Source organism: Orcinus orca, chromosome 6 (assembly GCF_937001465.1).
Source record: "Orcinus orca chromosome 6, mOrcOrc1.1, whole genome shotgun sequence".
Classification (NCBI taxonomy): domain Eukaryota; kingdom Metazoa; phylum Chordata; class Mammalia; order Artiodactyla; family Delphinidae; genus Orcinus; species Orcinus orca.
In genome coordinates, this window is record NC_064564.1 from 7,817,429 (window position 1) to 7,838,351 (window position 20,923).

Here is a 20,923-nt window from a genome sequence, read left to right on the forward strand (position 1 = left end):
GAAATAAAGTACAGTAGAAAGTCAGTGAAATGTTATAAACACCCCATGTACTCCAGCAGAGTGTCAGTGTATAAGGAAGGTACCATCACTTACTAAATACTCCCTCTGCCATTATTTATTAAATTCCCTCTCTCTACACTAAAAAAATTAGACCTAAACGTAAGACTGGAAACCATAAAACTCTTTGACATACCTCGTAGCAATATTTTTTTGGATCTGTCTCCTAAAGCAAAGGAAATAAAAGCAAAAATAAACAAAGGGGACCTCATGAAACTTAAAAGCTTTTACACAGCAAAGGAAATTATCGACAAAATGAAAAGACCTACCGTGTGGGAGAAAATATTTGCAAATGATATGACTGATAAGGGGTTAGTATCCAACATATATAAACAGCTCACACAACTCAACATCAAAAAAAAACCAACCCAATCCAAAAATGGGCAGAAGACCTGAACAGACATTTTTCCAAAGAAGACATACAGATGGCCAACAGGCACATGAAAAGATGCTCAACATCGCTAATCATGAGGGAAATGCACATCAAGGTATCATCACATACCTGTCAGAATGGCCATCAACAAAAGGAACACAAATAAACAAATGTTGTTAAGGATGTGGAGAACAGGGAACCCCCCTACACTCTTGGAGGGAATGTAAATTGGTGCAGCCACTGTGGAAAACAGTATGGAGGTTTCTCGAAATATTAAAAATAGAACTACCATATGACCCAGGAATTCCACTCCTCGGTATATATCTGACAAAAAAAAAAACAACTAAGGGTGGGGACCCTGCCTGTTCACTGTCGGTTTGCAACACCCAGAATATGGCAGACATATGAGTAGGCAAGTAACAACATCTGTTAAATGAACAACAGTGGTCATCATGACCATCGTTGTTATGTGCTGCAGTATCGTATTCTGATATTGGTATATTGATATATATTCTTCACGTTGATTTATAAGAACGTGGCTAGAGAGGAATGGAGAACAGTCCAGCCAGCAAGTGGGCCAGGGTGTCCTGGATAACCTGGTAGTGGTGGTTTCTCTATGACCTAGCGAGTGTAGACAGGGTGGTCTATTACCCTGCTCCTAAGAATAGGTGTCCAGGCAGTTGGATTTGGACAGCTGGGCATGCATTTTTCAGGCTTTCATATTGCCCGGTGATGGCCAATGCACACATCTTCAGATTGACATGAAGATGCCAAGAGTTCAGTTCTGCACCTAATCTTCGTGCTACCCACACCTCACACATGTATCAGCCACCCCCTCATCAGGTAAGAAAAGTCCCGGAGGCACGACAAACAGAAAGGGAAGCTGGATTCACGTGCAAATACTCTCATGAATTTGAGGACAATGGGTTTAAACAAACCCGAGACAGTCTGATGTATCGCGATGCCTGTATCAAGGGAGTGTAAATGGAACATCAGAGGCTGCGGCACTTCTATTCTGAACCACAGCATAATGACCATTTAGGCATTCGTGACAGAATCAACGACTCCACTTTTCTGACAAAGCCTGCCTGTCCGCTGTTCCCACGGGCTGCCTTCTCTCTGCTCCCAAGAGAGCATTTAGAACCTGAAGCCCTTTCCCTGCGCTGGGTGACTGTGCTTGTTGCAGAGCTGCCCGTCCCAGCCAGCCTGGCAGCCCGAGTCCCACATCCTCCTAAGAAGAGCGCCAGCTCCCTGAGGGTGTAGAATTCCCTGACAAACCATGGCTGTGGCTGGAGAACTTGATTCCAAGTGGTCCTCGTTTCTATGGCTACGAGACTTCCCTGAGTGGCAGAAAATAAGGGCAGGTTGCTCTCAATTTCTCAATACATTGATGTAAAATGTTAAAAGAAAATCCACCCTCTAGCTGTTCATCCTCTCCCTCTCCACCTCCTACCACTGGCATTACAGCGAATGCCACTGAGGCCTCCCAGCCTCCATCTGCCTCTACTGCCCTCCTTTCTAATATAACCCTGGTTTTGCTCAGGCCTCCTCACCCCTCTTCATAGCTGACGTGGTTAGATTTCAGGCGAGACTGGCCCTGTCCACGGGGGGTTCATCATGGTTGATATAAGCCAGGGACTGATTTAGGGACAGGCATTTCACTCAGTCCAGGGAAAAAAAGAGATGTCTGACCAGCTCAGCTGGGTGTACTTCTGAGAAAGACTTCCCTTCCTTAAAACAAACAAAACGAACAAACAAGAATAAGAAGAAATGGCCCTTTTGTATTTTCTGTTTCCGAATGCCGAGTGTGAAGGGTGATGCCTGTACTTGCTTTTCCACCTGGAGACCATGAGGGAAGCCAGTGAAGGTCCAGGGGAAATGGAACTGTTGGAGGCTGGATAAAACCTCAGTACTTAATTATGCTGATGATTTAATCACCCTGAGAAACTCTCCACCGCCAGAGCTCTTATCATGCGAGAGTACAAAAAAAAAAAAAAAAATCCTAACGTTGCTTCAGTCACTTTGAATTGTGTTTTCTACCTTCCTGGCAGCCCAAGGCACCCTAACTAAGCCATGTGACTTTGCTGTTTGCTCAACATGTCTTTATAAACCCCTGGCTTGGGGACTTTTGAACAACAGTAGGATTTTCTAGTAACGAATATGTCAATATATCAAATAGATGAGTCTCTACCTCCAACAGAAGACAGATCACTGATTCTATTGTTCAGTGTTGTTTGTATCGTATTTTCAGTTTACAAAGCGCCATTGCACACTCTCAAGTCCTGCCCTGTGCGCAGGTCCAAGAACAAGCAGGCACTTCCTAACTGCAGAGGTACCGAGAGAAAGCAGTGGTCAATCTACGTGTTTATAGACACGTATCTGTCAGTCTCAAGCAGCCGGAAAGGACTTGCAAACATCACAGCAGTAATGGGTGTAACTGTTCCAAGTGTTCGCTTTTTCTTACGTTCTCCTCCCCGCTTCTCTGACGGCAATGTGATTCTCTTAGCCATCCAGGCTTAAAACCTCCCATTTATTTCTGCTTCTCCTACCCTCTTACTCCAGAAACTACTGTGGCCCAAGCCCCCGACGAGACCCTCAGAAACATCTCTCAGGTCCAGGCAGATCACCCTGCCGTTCCTGCCACTCACCGGGTTCAGACCCTCATCAAGAGCCTCTGAAACCCCCACGAGGGGCTTCACTCTCTCCCGAGCATCTTTCCAAAGCAGAGGTCTGTCCTGTCCACTCTGCACACTGGCCTTTAGGAGACCTCAACCCGCTCCCCCCCTGCACCCCGCGTTCCCCACTCCAGCCCAACAGACGGCCCTCTGGGCCCTTTATTGCCTTCACCCTTCACCTCACATCCAGTCCGTCTCCATCTGCCGAAATCCCAACTACCCTTCACAGATGATCTGAAATTACTATTTTTTTTTAATTTAATTTTTATTTATTTAGTTTTGGTTGCATTGGGCCTTTGTTGCTGCGTGCGGGCTTTTTCTCTAGTTGCAGCAAGCGGGGGCTACTCTTCGTTGTGGTGCGCGGGCTTCTCATTGCGGTGGCTTCTCTTGTTGCGGAGCATGGGCTCTAGGCGCACAGGCTTCAGTAGTTGCGGCACGTGGGCTCAGTAGTTGTGGCTCATGGGCTCTAGAGCGCAGGCTCAGTAGTTGTGGAGCACGGGCTTAGTTGCTCCGCGGCGTGTGGGGTCTTCCCGGACTAGGGCTTGAACCCGTGTCCCCTGCATTGGCAGGTGGATTCTTAACCACTGCGCCACCAGGGAAATCCCCTGAAATTACATTTTTATTCAGAGTTCTCCTGATTTCTCCCAGTCAAAAGTATGGCATTCCTCCCTTGACTTTTACTAGGATTTCAGTTCTCTATCCATGAGGGCATTTATTACTTTTTTTTTTTTTTTGCGGTACGCGGGACTCTCACTGTCGTGGCCTCTCCCGTTGCGGAGCACAGGCTCCGGACGCGCAGGCTCAGCGGCCATGGCTCACAGGCCCAGCCACTCCGCGGCATGTGGGATCCTCCCAGACCGGGGCACGAACCCGTGTCCCCTGCATCGGCAGGCGGACTCTCAACCACCGCGCCACCAGGGAAGCCCAATTTTCTGTAATTTTTATGACTGATTCACACAAGCTAATGCATTTACCATTTTCCATATTTTAAAAATTCACTTTTATCTGGGCACAGCTGCCCCTGGCTAACAGCATGAAGGAGAGTTGTTTTTCAGTTTTCTCCTGCTTCCAAGAGGTCAGTGTCCAGCTTCAGGCTGCTCAGGACCTCAGGCCAGGGCTGGCCTCCTGGAAGTCCCGTACCCTCCTCAATACTCCTGGGTCCTGGGCACTCAGATTTCAGCTGGTTGTTAGAGTCACAGGAGCAAACCAACCCACGCTCTGTACCCATAATGCCTGATGGAAGCCAAATGTGATTACGAGTCCAGGGCATCTGCACAGTAAGAGAACAATATTACTTGGAAGGATTCTTTCACGGTGCCTTTCCAGCGGCTCCGAATGAGGACTCTTCGAGACTCCTCAGATGCCCCTGTTCTGGAATCTGCCTCCTGTGCCTTCCTGCGTCGGGCAGAGGATCTTTTCCTCACCACTGTGGCCAGCTGTCTTAAGTTCAACACTTGAGATGCTTTCTTAATATAACGTCAGAAGTGACAGGTACCTCATGGCGGCCTAGGGGCTGGCACTAACCTGCCCGTCCCGTCTTACCCAAGGGAGCGGAAAACAAGGCTATCGAGATCCCCAGCCTCACAGAGCTTGTCTGAGCCTTTACCCCTCTGCGCCTTAGTTTTGGAACTTCTGGACTGTCCCTAGATGTTGTACATTTGGGAGGGAGTACTTTCTCTTTGAGACTTTTCAAGGCATGGAGCAACCACGCCTTTGTTCTGTGCTCTGCATCTTCCGGCTGCTCTAGTGTGCAAGGCGTGAACTGGGCATCCCAGAGTTCCTCCTCCAAGACACCTGCCTCACGTTCCTCCTTCTGAAGGGTTTTCTAGGATTTCAAAAGTCTGGCTGTCTTCCCTTTGTGTTTCAGAAACCACACCTGTCTGTCTTCATTGTACAAGTCCTTTTAAAGCAACAGGAATTCAGACATCAAGAAAGTGACAAATTCCCATATATTTCTATTGGTAAAACATACTTATTACAGTTAGTTCCAGAGAAGCTTCCGTTATCTAGTTAAGTTTACCGATGTAAAAAAACATATATATATGTTCTGGGGTGGCAGGGAGGGAGGTGTGCTTGTGAAAGGGCAACTCAGGGGTCTTTGTACTCATGGAATGTTCGGCACCTTGCTGGTGGGGGTGGATGCACAGACCTACATGTGTGGTAACATTTCACAGAACTAAATGCTCACACACAAATGAGTGCGTGGAAAACTGGGGTGACCTGGTTAAGACTGGAGAACTCTATCAGTATTGATGCCCTGCTGCGATGGTGTGCAATGCTTTTGTGAGAGATGACCACCGGGGGAACTGGTCAAGTGTACGTGGGATCTCTCTGCAGTATTTCTTACAACCACGTGGGAATCTAGAACTCTCAAAATGAAAGGTCTAATTACCATAGACTGGCATCTTAAAAAAAGCATTCATTTCTCACAGTTCTGGAGGCTGGGAAGTCCATAACCAAGGCTCTGGAAGATTCAAGGCCTGGTGAGGCCGGCTTCCTGGTTCAGAGATGGCTATCTTCTTGCTGTGTCTTTGGAGTGCTCTGGGCCTCTTTTATAAGGACGCTAACCCCATTCATAAGGGCTCCACCCTCATGACCCCATCACCTTCCAGAGGCCCCACCACCCAATACCATCACATTGGGGTTTAGGATTTCGATGTACGGTTTTTGAGGAGAAACAAACATTCAGTCTATTTGTATGGCATAATCATCTTATTCTTGTGTCACAGCAGAAAACCTTCCATTTTTAGCTACAGATAAAGAAAAGCATTTCTAGATCATCCAGCTGTTCTTCTTTTAGAGTCATACTGAAAATCTCTCATGGGTTCAAAATGATTGGGAATAAAATGTCTGATTAATAAAGTAGTCTGGTTATTGAGTTAGTGAACTTGTATGAAACACAGCAATTACTATTGTCAGAGGATGCACAGAGAGTAAAATATATTTAACTCAGTCACCTCAAATCCATTATGGGATGAGAGAAGGTAACATAAAATAGTTAGATGATATCTAACTATTTATCTGCATATATTTTAAAAAAAACTTGGGTTAATTTTTTTTTTTTTCAGGATCTGGCAGGGTTTCAGAAATATCACTAATGTATCTCAATAACTACTATAATGACAAAAAGTTAGGAAAGTGGTATTCTGAACACACAAAAAAACGGATCCCAGACTTCCCATATGAGCTGTCATCTTTCTTTTTCCTACAAATGTATTTAAATTTTCTATAATTTCTGAGGTCTTAACACTTTCAAAATTTCTTCTTCATGAGATGAAGACATGTCTACAAATATGGTGCCAGGTCTTAATTTCTGTAATGTTTCAGCTTTAGAATCATCTCAAGTGGAGCCAATATTAAAATGTACCTCTTGTCTGTTCAAGTGTCTGCTACCTGGTGGATGAGTTTTCTCAGTCTCTAACTGTAATCAAGCATCTTACTTCATGCATAATAGCTTGGTCCACTGGCCCAACAGGTGAGGTAATGCTAGCAGGAAAGACAGGAGACATCATCTGACAGTGAGGGCTATCTGCACAGCTGGTATGGAAGAAGTTTACCTCTTTTCTTCAGACAGACTTGTCCTTTCTTTCCTACTTCATGTAAAAACCTTGAGGTTTAGAACTAGGAATATTTTTAAAGCTTTGGGACAACTTTATTCACCTCATCAAACGGCTGGGTGGAAGAAGTATGCCACAGTAGAAGTAATAATCCATCAGACCTAAAAATCAGAGACGCCGATCCCGTCAGGGTCTCCAGTGCATGTGAGCTTCCTACGAATCATGAAAACTTTCAGGAAACAGATGCTGTACAGCATGAAAACTGAACAACAGAAAGACCCTCAATCTAGCTAGAGTTCTATGCCCAGGTAATTTTTTTTTGCATGATTCCTGTGAATTCCCATTCCATAATGAGCTTTAAAACATGAGTCCCTTATAAGAAAACCTACGCCATTGGCAGTGAGAAATTCGCTTCTTGAAAAATTCATACTGCTATGCATCAATCTTCATTCGTAGTTTTTAGTTTATTTAATATGAGTTAATATCTTAGGAAAATTCTTATTTTACCCTTGGCATCTTTATTTTACCCAACAGTTAAATGCAATTGGTGCTGGCTCTGATTCACCTATTATTGAAAAATACCTCAATAAGCCACTTCACACACACATACACTTCTTTCAGTGTGTCATCTCTAATGGTCCTGCCAAAACATACTAATCTACTGAGGCACTTAATTTCCTGGTTCTTTCATTTTTCTGGCAGTTGAACCATCCTTTACTTAATGAGCTGTAGCATCAGGGCATCCCCGGGGTTGGGGGAGCACCTGATTTGCCTACTTCTGCCTCCAACACCGTTGGCAGAAACCATTTCAACTCAAAAGGGTCTGTGCCACATGGCGTGTAATTCATGTCGTGGGTGCCAGGAGCACCCACGTTTTTTGGTAATCGTCTCTTTGACGTGAATACACTTATAAGTTTCATCTGGGGTTGACAGTAAAGGAACATTTTATCGTGGCAGGACAAACTCACGCTTTCAGCTCCAGATGCTCAACAAGGACCAGTGTGGAACCACTTTTAAGATTTCTGACTCAGCGCTTAAAACCTACCAACACCGGAGCATGTCCTCAACGTGGTCATGGGCTCTGCTACACCAGAGATGTTCAAGCAGAGCGGAACCCCTGAGTGTTAGGGACTCTGCCGAAAAGACAGGGAAATCAGAAAACCTGACACTTGTTTTCCAGCTCTGTGACTACACGCTTTGAAAATCACTCAGATTAATATTAAGCCTTACCTAGGCTCCTGTGATTAAGGCCCATGAGAATGCACTATTCCAAAACCTGTAAAAAAAAAAAAAAATGGCAGCTGTTTGTTCTGGGTCTGAAGATAGGTACCGGTCAAAATTACGCAGTTAGGACAAAACTTTCCTATCTTCTCTTCCCTGGTGGCACAATTGTTCATTTTTCCATGAATGCCACCATAGTTCTCTTAAACCTTTTTTTTTGCTTGACAGAACCTCTGGATCTCAGTTATATGCACAGTTTATCCGGTAACCCATTCAATAATTTTGTTGGCCTCTCCAGATCTACAGCAAAACACTGATTTTCTTTCCCATTTGGTGTTGTCCTTTCTTGTTTTGTTTACATGACCTCATCCTATCTGAGAGGAATCCAGCTTTTGAAGCTTTCAAAGCGCACCTCCTTAGCATATTCTTGGATTTGGTCTGGACTGGGTTCTGTCTAGGTGTTTCGTGTTGGATCTATGACTAATGCCTTCTCCCATGGAATGTTCTGGGTAGGGGAGTTTCCTGGTCTTTGTGGATTTTCTACAATAAGCTTGATGTTACATGTTAAAAATTATTTCTTCGTATAGATAGCCATTTATAAAAAATAAATGGCTATCCTGTTTGTCAGGCCAGAGTTAGGATTTTTGAATTTGGATAAAGTTTGTAGATTCACGTAACAATTACTTCGTTTTTCCCTTTTCCCCAAGATGTGCCACAGATGCAAAAGGTAGGGGTGAGGATTGACTACAGATTTCTTACCACTGGAAAGAGTAAATCAGGCCACACTCACACAGCCTTGAGCTGGGACACGACACGCTCGGCACACCTGTGCAAATCCTTTATTAAAGCAACAACCAAAATACAGGATGGCTCACATGTTTTTTTGCTTTTTTGCTGCTATATCAATTTAAATATTAGTCATTTGTTTATACCTTTAAATTATTCTTAAAAGGTGAACATTTATAGCTCACAAATCAACAGTTTGACATTTCCGCGCAGATACATTTTTCCATCTTATTTCCTGGCTTTAACAAAGAAATTCCAGAACCAGAGGAATAGCACATCAAACGTTGAGCGCCAGCACCTTCTGTGAGCGGTGCTGGGGTGTCTGAGAGATACAATGAAGGTTTCAATTCCTCGTTAAATAAAAATAATTTATGCCCGAATATTCTTAGAACTATTGGCTTTCTGTTTTTACATTCTCTATGAGCTTCAGTTTCGACTGTGGTATTCTAAGCATTACTCCCCTTAAAAATGACATTTCTAAAATATCTCAGTGAAAGATCATTATCACCCTCATACAACATTTTCTTGTCTAACAGACACTCAGTCCTTCAGAAAGCATAAGAAGCAATTGTTTTTTTCTATTTTTTCCCCACCACTGATTTGTTTAATTCAAACCTTGTTAATCACTGGTTTAACCCTAAGGGTCATTAGGAAGATGAACTCTGTTATCTACTAAAAGATTTTTAAATCAATAGGTGAATGTAAAAATGACTAACACCGTGAAGGTAACGGGTGCTCAAAACACGTGTGTGAATATACAATGAGATCTGCTGGCTATGTAAAGAGTACCAATGAATTAGCTTAAAAAGCAAGAACAGAAACCAGGATTATGATCTAAAAGGACTGCCAAAAGGGTACGTGAAGACAGGTACAGGGAAGTAGTCGCTGAACTGCGCTGAGTATAAATTAGAGTATCTGAAAGATAAAGGAAATGCTCCGTTTTCTTACCCACTGAAACACTGGGAGGAAACCCCTGTTCACAGAACCACAGGGGCTGCCCTTGAAGAGTTTTAGCACTGGTACAACACTGAAATTCAACCTGCACACACAGGAGTCTGATCCGCCTTCTGAAACGGCTCGTCCACTGGCTGGGACCGGGGTTTCTAAGGCTCAGCTGGTCTGTGTTGGCTGTACTACATTTAGAGGCTGTCTGTCCAAATCTTGCAAACATTCTGTCTGCCTAACATTTTCTTCACGAGCTAAACAGCTGAACAGCTCTGAGATCACCAATAAAGAACAATCCAACCATTAGATGAGAAATGTTACCAGCCCAGTGAATAAGTTACACAGCCATCCTTCCAGCCAAGTCTTTCAATCAAGTTGCTTTCTTATCTCACATTTGCCCTTCAAAGGAAGTCTGAGCAACACGGGATGTCTACAATTAAAAATGAAACACACAACGAAAAAGATAAAGAAGGGAAGGATTCCAGACTCCACTGTGTGGGAGGCCAGGCCTTTTGGCTTGGTTTTGAAAAAAGAAATGCTCACCAGCCATCATTCCGGGTGTAATGACACAGCACAATAGTGCTCAGGATGGGTAAGGACATTCAGTTACTTTCCGAGCGATTTCTATACATTATAGATGTCACATTTGGTTCCTAGAGATTTAGTCAAGTATTACTAGTTCTTTTTGTCAAGCATGATATACAAAAAGATGAGAATAGATGTGCCCTAAAAATATGAAAATATAATATATAAAACAAAACCATTATAAATTACATAGATTTGCAGTATAAAATTTTTTCCCATTTAGAATAAATACCATCCAAGTTTACAGATCATCTAAGTGAATTAAATATGCACACATATCTGAATCATTTTCAGAACTTCAAGAAAAAAAATCGCTAGAGATATGACCAGATGACTCAGAAACCAGAAACTGCTTACTTTTGAGAATAATGACCTAAGACCCAAAGGACATGGCTTGGGATTTAGTGCTAAGCTGTTAAAACTGCCCAAATGAGTCTGACGTATGCATGTGTGCATACACACACACACACACGCTCACAAGCAGCCATACTTTTATGGATTTCTATGAAGCTCAACGGTTTACCTTTGAAAAATCTGCCCAAAGTCACGACATCATCTCTGTTCCATATTCTAGCAGGAGAGCTTTCCTATTCTGTAAAGAAGCTACAGGACGAACAGGAAGAGTGTAGCCTTTCTGGACAGAGAAATCTTCGTCGTAAGCCAGCCTCCTCTTTGGTTGGCTGTTATTCTATCAAGAGCTTTCTGATGCCTTAAAGAGGGGAAAGGTTTTGAAAAATCTATATAATCTCGCCAGTCTAAAGAAGCTAAAACCAACCTGAAAACATTCTTTGGTCACACGTTTCTGCTCCTGCTCCATAAAAAATCTGCCCGTTTTTAACTTTCTATCCCTAATCAGTGCCTAGATGGGAGAGACAGATGCCTTTTCCTGTAATTTCCACGTGGAAATGTGCACATGGGTTTCGGTGGAGGGAGACCTGGACAGAATGGGAAAAAGTTCACGCAATGTCACAAAATGAGTGTGGGTCCCTGCTGTTGCTTTGGGCGTACAGATCCATGGTAAGAATCTGCTGACCTCCATGACAAGTGGAAAATTCTAAGAGGTGGAGATAAAACTCTTCTGCAACCCCAATACAGAAAACCCTTGTCCAGAGAGTGCAAGTGGGAGGTCAAGGTTTCTCTGGACCGTTCACGACTCATTTTTTATGTGACCACCCAAGACACTCCTACCTGATGGCAATGGGTCATTTGAGGCCAAGAGGACTCTGATCCAACTGAGTCTTGTCAGACCACCTGTCACACCAGTTATCTATACATAGAGAAACCCCTGAAGCCAAACCCTCTGCCCTCAGCTACAGATTCAGATGCTTTTGCCGTGAAGGTTGGCGGCAAGAGTATCTAACCTCACGTGCCCATGTTTGCTCCCAAGACCGCTTGTCTCCTGCAAGGGGGGCCATCACAAACTTTCCCTAAAACTCTAAAATGTCTGAGCCGGATGGGATCTGGGGACCCATCAAGTCCCACCTCCGTGTTTGTCAGATGAGAAAGATTAAACCCAGGGGGTTGTCGAAGGTCACTTATCCAGATAGCGAGAGTGAGGACTAAACATCAGGTCTGCTCTCACGATCCGTGTGGCCCAGCGAACCTCCATGGAAACCATGATGTGGCTGCGACCCTCAAGACGACTTCAAGGTTATGGCTCCCCTGCTCATAAATGGAAAGGAACTAATACCTCTCATTCTTCCACGATGACATCTAAACTGCAGACGCTGCCCTAATGATTTTGGTTTTTGAAACTGAACCTCTTGATTTGCATCAATACTAACTTTCACCATAAAGAAGATTAGAGGAACCAGAGAGGAAAGTGAAAAATCTTTCGAGTAATTGTGGAGGAGGGCCAGGTGATTCTGTGGGAGAGGGGACCATCTAGATGGAGCTCGAGCCCATCTGGTCTGTCCCTCTGCCAGGGAAGGAACGGAGGCCCCACCTGCCCAAAGCCTGCGGTGCTTACTGGCACCATCAGACGAGACGCTAGCCTTTGGGTGACTAGTTTTGTCGTTTCTATAACATCATTCTGCCGCACATACAACTGCTTTCTTGTGGGACAAAATTAATTCAAGAATTCTGGCATGAAATTTGAGGCCATCACCCGAACCTTTCACTCTCCCCTTCAAGGACGGACAAGTTAGCCCTGCAGTTCAGGGAAGTGGGCCTGGCTAGGCGATCCCACGGACCCTCACACTTGTTGCCCCAAACCAAGTGTTTGGGTCACCGGACGGCCCCTGGCGGCCCACATTCTACACCTACATGGATTCCTCAGATGCCTCTGTCTCTGGACGCACCATGCGTTCCAGATCAAGCAGCAGCCATGTTTGGAGGATGACGTTACTTACACGTAAAAACAGCATTTTTCATGGACAGTTTGGGTAAATTCAAGTTTACAGTCTCCCTGCCACCTCAGCTGAGCTCACCTAAAGGCTCTCAGAATCGGACAGGCAACACATTTTTATTTGGCTATTAAAGTGCTATCCTGGGCAAGGTTTTTTTTTTTTTTTTCTTTCTCAGTTTCACAACAGTAGCTTCATTGGAAACAAACAAACAAACAAAGCAATGGATGGAGACAGGCCTGGGAAATGACAAAAATCACGAGGCTGGTAACTGCTTTGGAACATCACAGATGACTTGTGGGTATCAGCCCTGACACCAAAGCCTCTGAGGTAAAAGCTTGGCAGGGGGTTCGAGGGGGTGGGGGGAGAGAAATAAGGACAAAGTGGCAAAGGGGACGAAACCAGAAGGAACGATTAGCATCCGTATCACAACGACTCGGTTATAGGGGAACGGAGAAGGGGGGTTAAAACTGAGAAGAAAGTGCAACAGACCCACGGACGTGCAGTTGCTCTCGTAGCAGACCTATAACTTTTTAAAGGAAAAGCGCTGCAGTGTGCATTGGACAGGGCTCTTGACCTCAGAGTCTCTCACACCAAAAGGGCATCAGTGATTAAGGTATCTGGCAGAGAAGAGCCTCTGAGATTCATGCCGCGCGCACAGACACCTGCCCAAGGCCGCCGGCTCTGCACCCTGCCGCTGCTTGCATCCTCCGTCGCGGGGCGCGGTCCGGGCACACAGCATGCACGCAGGTGCTCCCTTCTGAAGGGGCCTGGCTCCTACCTACGGGACAGGCGTCTCCGGTAAGGCTTAGCGGCGAGGGCGGACTGCGTCTGGCCCTGGGGGTGGTGGGGGCGGCCCTGATTCTCGGGGTGTGCATAGCTTCTCGGGGGGGCGTTGTTAGACATGGCTTTCATAGACGACGCGGGCGTTGCTGTCGCACGCCCCGGCCGGCTCTGTGGCTTCCAGGAGACCTGGGGGCAGGACACGGTCCGGTACCTCGACAGGCGTGGGCTCCTCGGAGGTCAGCGCCGCGGACGTGACCTCGGTGGAAGGCGCCGCGGACTCGGGGGAGTGCTCGGCCGAGGGCTCGGTGTCCTCCTCGTCTCTGGCCTCGAGGGGCCCCCCGTCCCGGTCATCCGTGGGCTCCCTCCGGGCCTGGGGGTGCACGGACACCTCGATGGCAATCTGCTGGGGCTGCTCGTGCAGCGACGAGGCGTCTGAGTCAGCGGTGGGGGACTCGCCCCGCTGCAGGGCGTCGGGGATGGTGTAGACCTCGTCCCCGCTGGTGGCCTCCTGGCCCTCAGGCGCGTGGCGCACGAAGTTCTGGCCCTGCTCCTCCAGCCCTACCACCTCCATGAGCTCCTCCACGATGGTCCTGCAGTTCATGATGAGCGGGGGCAGCGGCACGCTGCGGGCCAGCTCCTCGATGTAGCGGGCGAACTCCATGGTCTTGAACTGTGTGACCTTGGCCAGCTCCAACGTCTTGGCCGACGTGATGATGGGGATGCGCTTGGCGATCTCGAAGGCCTTCTGCAGCTTCTCGGCGCCCTCTGTACGGAAGAACTCGTTGATGGCCTTCTCGGTCTTCTTCAGGTGGCTACTCATCATGCAGAGGCGGGTGATGTTGAGGGCCAGCACCACGGTGAAGGCCACCAGGCACACCACCATGTAGTACACGCCCATGTCCCCCGACGTGAAGACCACCCTCAGCGTCACCGTGTTGTTCACGGTGCCGTGGACGTTGGCTGCCACACATGTGTATCGACCTCGGTCCGTGAAGGACACCTTGGTGATGTTCAGGAGGCCGTCGTGCATCTGCCACTTTCCTGCAGGAGGAAGAGGACAGAGTCAGCCGGGCCCTCCACTCCCTGCAGCCACTGCCCCGCACGTCGCTGAGCACATCTCCCACCACCATGCCTGCCACTGCCGACGGCGCCCACGGCGAACGCCGACCTCGCCGGACGGTGACGGTGTTAGGTCGCCTAATCCTCACAACTCGGGGAGGAGCTACCAGCACCGGCCCATTTTACAGGATGGGGAAACTGAGGCACAGGTCCACTAAGCCACCTCCCCAGGGCGCCAGTTTGGAAGCAGTTGAGCTAGACGTGAACTCGAGCCCAAGAGGCTGTACTCTTAATACCAAATCATACTGTGTGATTCCACATCCTAGAGAAAAATTAGAAAAATAAACCGTATGGAAAATGCTTGCTCTTACTAGAGAATTCCTTCATGTAGCATCTGATTTTCTAGCCTGCCTGTGAGCGAGGCTCTACAGAATATATATGTTCACTGGAGAGTTTTAATACTTTTCAGAAGATAAAGTACTTTAGGATCAACATAAAAACTGGAGTAAATCAATTAAATTGTAATTGTTCACCTGGGTTTCTCATATTTGAGATTGAAGTAGTCCTGGTATGACCTCCGTTGATGGAAACATAAATAATTAATTTTGAGAAGCTACAATGAACTACGTCACTTACAGTTACAAGCTAATGCTGCGGAGATTCAGAGGCTGGGTGTGAATAAGCAACAATTGGGTTTCGCTTTGCAAATAAATCACAGACCCATCAGGTTGAAACCAGGCCTCACACAATGGAGAATGCACACTGAAAAGCGTTGTCATAGATAAGAATTCTACCCCCCTCTGGCCTGGAAAGGATCGTTGCCCTGGGAATGAGGTTCTTAACCTGAATTAATCTTTGCTAGGGATTACTCCTTAGTCTGCCTGTGTACCCGCCGGTCAGAGGACCCCGGGAAACGTGATCCTAGCTTTGCCTTCCAGGTCTTGGGTCTGAGCCTTTCTGAAAACCCTCCACCTCCCTAGACTGTCCTGTAGAGAGAGAAGGGTCCCGGCCCGGCCTCGGGGGAGTTCTGAGTAGCAGGAAGATCTTTCTGCGTAAAAGCACTTGCGTCCCCAAGCAAGCCAGAGGCCTCTCCTGAGAGATGCGGCAACTTAGCGCGTGGTTTCCTTTTAAGGGTGTATTATCGATTTGTATTTATTTATTTATTTATTTTTTGCAGTACGCGGGCCTCTCACTGCTGTGGCCTCTCCCGTTGTGGAGCACAGGCTCCGGACGTGCAGGCTCAGCGGCCATGGCTCACGGGCCTAGCCGCTCCGCGGCATGTGGGATCCTCCCGGACCGGGGCATGAACCCGTGTCCCCTGCATCGGCAGGCGGACTCTCAACCACTGTGCCACCAGGGAAGCCCATATCACTTTGTATTTTTTAAAAAAAGAAGAAATTTGTGAGCACCAAAGTGACCAGGGTCTCCAGGGACTGTGGGATGAGACAGCAGAGGCCCCCGTTATTCCAGGTCCTCTGCTCCAAGGACCATCCTTCGGGAGGCTGGCCAGAGCCGTGGGGGCCGTCAGGGACCTGCAGCCCCTCCTCCCGCTGGTCTGGGGAGCCTGGCAGGAAGCCTCTTGTAGATGCTGCCACATTCCTCTGCTTCCTGAAGGAACATCTCAGAAGAGTGGTTCCTGGTGTCCCCAAGTACCCTGCTTCTAATAATTCAGCCAGTGTACTTTCCCGAAAGTAGGAAACACTGGTTTGGGAAATCTAGCGCGTTTCCGTCTCTTGTGAACGTGTATGAACAGACCACCCTAGCTCCCGGCCTGTGAAACCTTCTCTCGTCCAGATGGGCAGAGGCAAGCCTCCCACCCTGTCCGTTCGTTCCCGAACATGAAACTTGATACTTCAGTGGCAGATTTATCCAAACAGAGAATAATCTGAGCAAGGGAAATGATCAATTTGTGTTCTTCAAATGTGCATGTTTCATCAAACCACACTACAGCAGGCATAGAAAAAAATAACAACTCCGGTTGCCTGAAAGCTTATGATAGATGTGGAAGGTACTGGGTGCCAGAGAATTACAGACTCTACCTATAGGAGTTTCTCATACTGACTGTTGGAAAACAACAGGAAATAGGAAGGGAGCAGGTGAGAAGGTGAGGTTCTTTGTATGAGGAACAGTTAGGATCAATTTGTCCATCTCCTAACCTCCCACCCTCGCTCCCTCTGTGGAGGAATTATTATCTACAAATTCAAGGACACAGAGGAATTATCTACAAATTCAAGGACAGGGTAGGGGGAACCAGGGTGTGGAGGAAGAGCAGAAAGGAGCGCTGACTCAGAAGGCAGGCACCTGACGGTAACAGAAACAGCTCTCTCCCCACACCTAAGCAAGGCGCTCAGCGATAACTGCACCTAATTGTGATAGAAAGGTGAAGTGTAGAAATGCAGGCCAGTTACAAGATGCCAACAATTTCCTCTACTGACTATTCAAAGGGTTTCTGAACTTGGATTTTATAGTTATCTTTAGGCATGTTTTTTTTTTTTGGTGGTACGCGGGGCTCTCACTGTTGCGGCCTCTCCCGCTGCGGAGCACAGGCTCCAGACGCGCAGGCTCAGCGGCCATGGCTCACGGGCCCAGCCGCTCCACGGCATGAGGGATCTTCCCGGACAGGGGCACGAACCCGCATCCCCTGCATCGGCAGGCGGACTCTCAACCACTGCGCCACCAGGGAAGCCCTAGGCATGTTTTTAATCGTCTATTGATGTATATTTATCTATCCTGGACCTAAGCGATTCAAAGCAGATACCGACTCAGACACTCCAGAAGTTCCCTGTCGCACGGTCAAAACAGGCACAGTCTGGAATCAAACACAATTAGGTGACACTTGTAGTTCGTTCTGGGGAAACCGGTGAGATGTAAAGTGCATAACTTATTAGTTTGGCACGTATTCTGCTTCTCAGCCCAGGGCCGTGGGTCCTTGGACGAACATCTATCATATACCTTATCCAGTAATTAACCTTGTTTGTTCCGGAAGCCCGAAGCCCAGCCATGAATCTGCGAAGTGACTATATTTGCCTAACGATAAACCACAACAATGAATCACATATGATTATCCTGACACAGGCAGGTATTACCCCTAATAGGAGCTGTGACACTACAGTTAAATAACTGAGACCCATCTCTCTGCCAGCAAGTCCCTGTTTCGAGTCCACGACAAGGACACCAAGACATCCCTCTCTTCAGGGTTCAGTCCTTCACTGTATTTCTCTTGAAACAAAACACATGTCACATTTACTTTATGGATTAAGGTCATAGTAATGCTGCTCAGGCTTCTCAGGTATGACGAGGTAAAGGGAACGTGTGACCTGGACTAAACCTTGTTTTGCCAGATCTCAAAGCGAGTCTTGGGAAGCCAACACACACACACACACACACACACGCGCACACACACACACACGCACGATGAAAGACGATTCTGGCCTCAAAGGTGATGTATGTCTGTATCATGTCCTGTCTAAAGGCTGATACATTCCTTCCTTCCTAGGAACTAAGACTCTAAATACTTCCTCTCAGCCTCAGCATGACCTTCGATTAGTGAGAAATAAAGATTTCTGCATGTTCTCCTGCTGTATGCAGCCCCGAACACTATGAACCCCACCCTGGGGGTCCTACCACATCAGCAGGGGCCCAGGCTCATGGAGAATCACAGGCAGCCGCCCCACTAGGATCGTCTCGAGAACATTCCTGGGCCACATGTTGCCTTTCTCCTTAGTCTGTAAATACCTTGTCCTGAGACCCAGCCTGGAAGGTCTGACTTCAGCCATCAGGAGGTGGAGGGAATAAAAAGGGCCCCAGTGACTGTCACAGGGACCCGAAGACCCAGCCACCTGGGGCAGGGAAGCTTGGTGCTGCAGCTCCAGGGATGATTTTAAACTGGAGTTCAGCAGGGAGGTCACAACCATGTGCTGAATTCTCACTAAGCTGCATCATTTCAGCACAAGTAAACACCTAAAATGTGAGCCGCTGACGCTGAGTTACTTCAACAGGCAATGACTTTGGAGGAAATGCACAACTAAAAGATCCTGCATGCCGCAACTAAGAGATCCTGCATGTCCCAGCGAAGACCCCAATGCCACAACTAAGACCCGGCGCAGCCAAATAAGTTAACCAGATTTTTTTTTGATTTTTTTAAAGGCAGATGTTGAGCCATCACTTTCTGATTCTAATACCAAAGATTCTGTGTCAAATGTTTCCCTGACAGACTGGTTCAAGATGGCCGACTAGAAGGACGTGATCTCACTCCCTCTTGCGAGAGCACCGGAATCACAACTAACTGCTGAACAATCATCGACAGGAAGACACTGGAACTCACCAAGAAACATACCCCACATCCAAAGACAAAGGAGAAGCCACAATGAGACGGTAGGAGGGGTGCAATGACAGTAAAATCAAATCCCATAACTGCTGGGTGGGTGACTCAGAGACTGGAGAACACTTATACTACAGAAGTCCACCCACTGGAGTGAAGGTTCTGAGTCCCACGTCAGGTTTCCCAAGCTGGGGGTCCAGGAACGGGAGGAGGAATTCCTAGAGAATCAGACTTTGAAGGCTAGTGGGATTTGATTGCAGGACTCTGACAGGACTGGGAGAAACAGAGACTCCACTCTTGGAGGGCACACACAAAGCAGTGTACGCACTGGGACCCAGGGGAAGGAGGAGTGGCCCCATAGGAGACTGAACCAGACCTACCTGCTAGTGTTGGAGGGTCACCTGCAGAGGCAGGGGGTGGCTGTGGCTCACCGTGAGGACAAGGACACTGGCAGCAGAAGTTCTGGGAAGTACTCCTTGGCGTGAGCCCTCCCGGAGTCTGCCATTAGCCCCACCAAAGAGCCCGGGAAGGCTCCAGTGTTGGGTTGCCACGGGCCAAACAACCAACAGGGAGGGAACCCAGCCCCACGCAACAGCAGACAAGCAGATTAAAGTTTTACTGAGCTGTGCCCACCAGAGCAACACCTAGCTCTACCCACCACCAGTGCCTCCCATCAGGAAACTTGCACAAGCCTCTTAGATAGCCTCACCCACCAGAGGGCAGACAGCAGAAGCAAGAACTACAGCCCTGCAGCCTGTGGAACGAAAACCACATTCACGGAAAGTCAAACAAGATGAAAAGGCAGAGGACTATGTACCAGATGAAGGAACGAGAAAAACCCTAGAAAAACAACTAAATGAAGTAGAGATAGGCAACCTTCCAGAAAAAGAATTCAGAATAATGATAGTGAAGATGATACAGGACCTCGGAAAAAGAATGGAGGCAAAGATTGAGAAGATGCCAGAAATGTTTAACAAAGACCTAGAAGAATTTAGAGAACAAACAAATAGAGATGAACAGTACAATAACTGAAATGAAAAATACACTAGAAGGAATCAATAGCAGAATAACTGAGGCAGAAGAACGGATAAGTGACCTGGAAGACATAATGGTGGAATTCACTGCCGTGGAACATAATAAAGAAAAAAGAATGAAAAGAAATGATGACAGATTAAGAGACCTCTGGGACAACATTAAATGCACCAACATTCGCATTATAGGGGTCCCAGAAGGAGAAGAGAGAGAGAGGACCTGAGAAAGTATTTGAAGAGATTATAGTTGAAAACTTCCCTAACATGGGAAAAGAAATAGCCACCCAAGTCCAGGAAGCGCAGAGAGTCCCCATGCAGGATAAACCCAAGGAGAAACACGCCGAGAACCACAGTAATCAAATTGGCAAAAATTAAAGACAAAGAAAAATTATTGAAAGCAACAAGGGAAAAACGACAAAAAACATACAAGGGAACTCCCATACAGTGAACAGCTGATTTCTCAGCAGAAACGCTACAAGCCAGAAGGGAGGGGCATGATATATTTAAAGTTATGAAAGGGAAGAACCTACAACCAAGATTACTCTACCCAGCAAGCGTCTCATTCAGATAAAACGGAGAAATCAAAAGCTTTACAGACAAACAAGAGCTAAGAGAATTCAGCACCACCAAACCAGCTCTACAACAAATGCTAAAGGAACTTCTCTAAGTGGGAAACACAAGAGAAGAAAAGGAACTACAAAAACAAACCCAAAACAATTAAGAGAATGGTAATAGGAACATACATATCGATAGTTTTGGTAATACATGTTGATAATTACCTTAAATATGAATGGATTAAATGCTCCAACCAAAAGACACAGGCTCGCTGAATGGATACAAAAACAAGACCCATATATATGCTGCCTACAAAAGACGCCCTTCAGACCTAGGGACACATACAGACTGAAAGTGAGGGGAAGGAAAAAGATATTCCATGCAAGTGGGAATCAAAAGAAAGCTGGAGTAGCAATACTGATATCAGACAAAATAGACTTTAAAATAAAGAATGTTACAAGTGACAGGAAGGACACTACATAATGATCAAGGGATCAATCCAAGAAGAAGACATAACAATTATAAATATATATGCACCCAACACATGAGCACCTTAATACATAAAGCAACTGCTAACAGCTATAAAAGAGAAAATCAACAGTAATACAATAGTAGTGGGGGACTTTA

The 20,923-nt window shown here is 46.6% G+C and overlaps 1 protein-coding gene across 5 annotated transcripts in view; it reads right to left on the bottom strand.

The window, feature by feature from the left end:
- Positions 1-7,911: 7,911 nt before the first annotated feature.
- The window catches only part of MFAP3L (microfibril associated protein 3 like), a 44,290-nt gene continuing 31,278 nt past the window's right edge, over positions 7,912-20,923 (bottom strand). For 4 of the 5 annotated variants that reach the window (XM_033403583.2, XM_033403586.2, XM_033403582.2 and 1 more), the window contains one exon: positions 8,706-14,371. In XM_033403583.2, the coding sequence (XP_033259474.2) occupies positions 13,443-14,371 (929 nt within the window). In that variant the 3' untranslated portion in view covers positions 8,706-13,442. Of the gene's footprint in view, positions 7,939-8,705; positions 14,372-20,923 lie in introns of those variants that run through there. The other variant, XM_049711363.1, reaches the window with a different exon arrangement.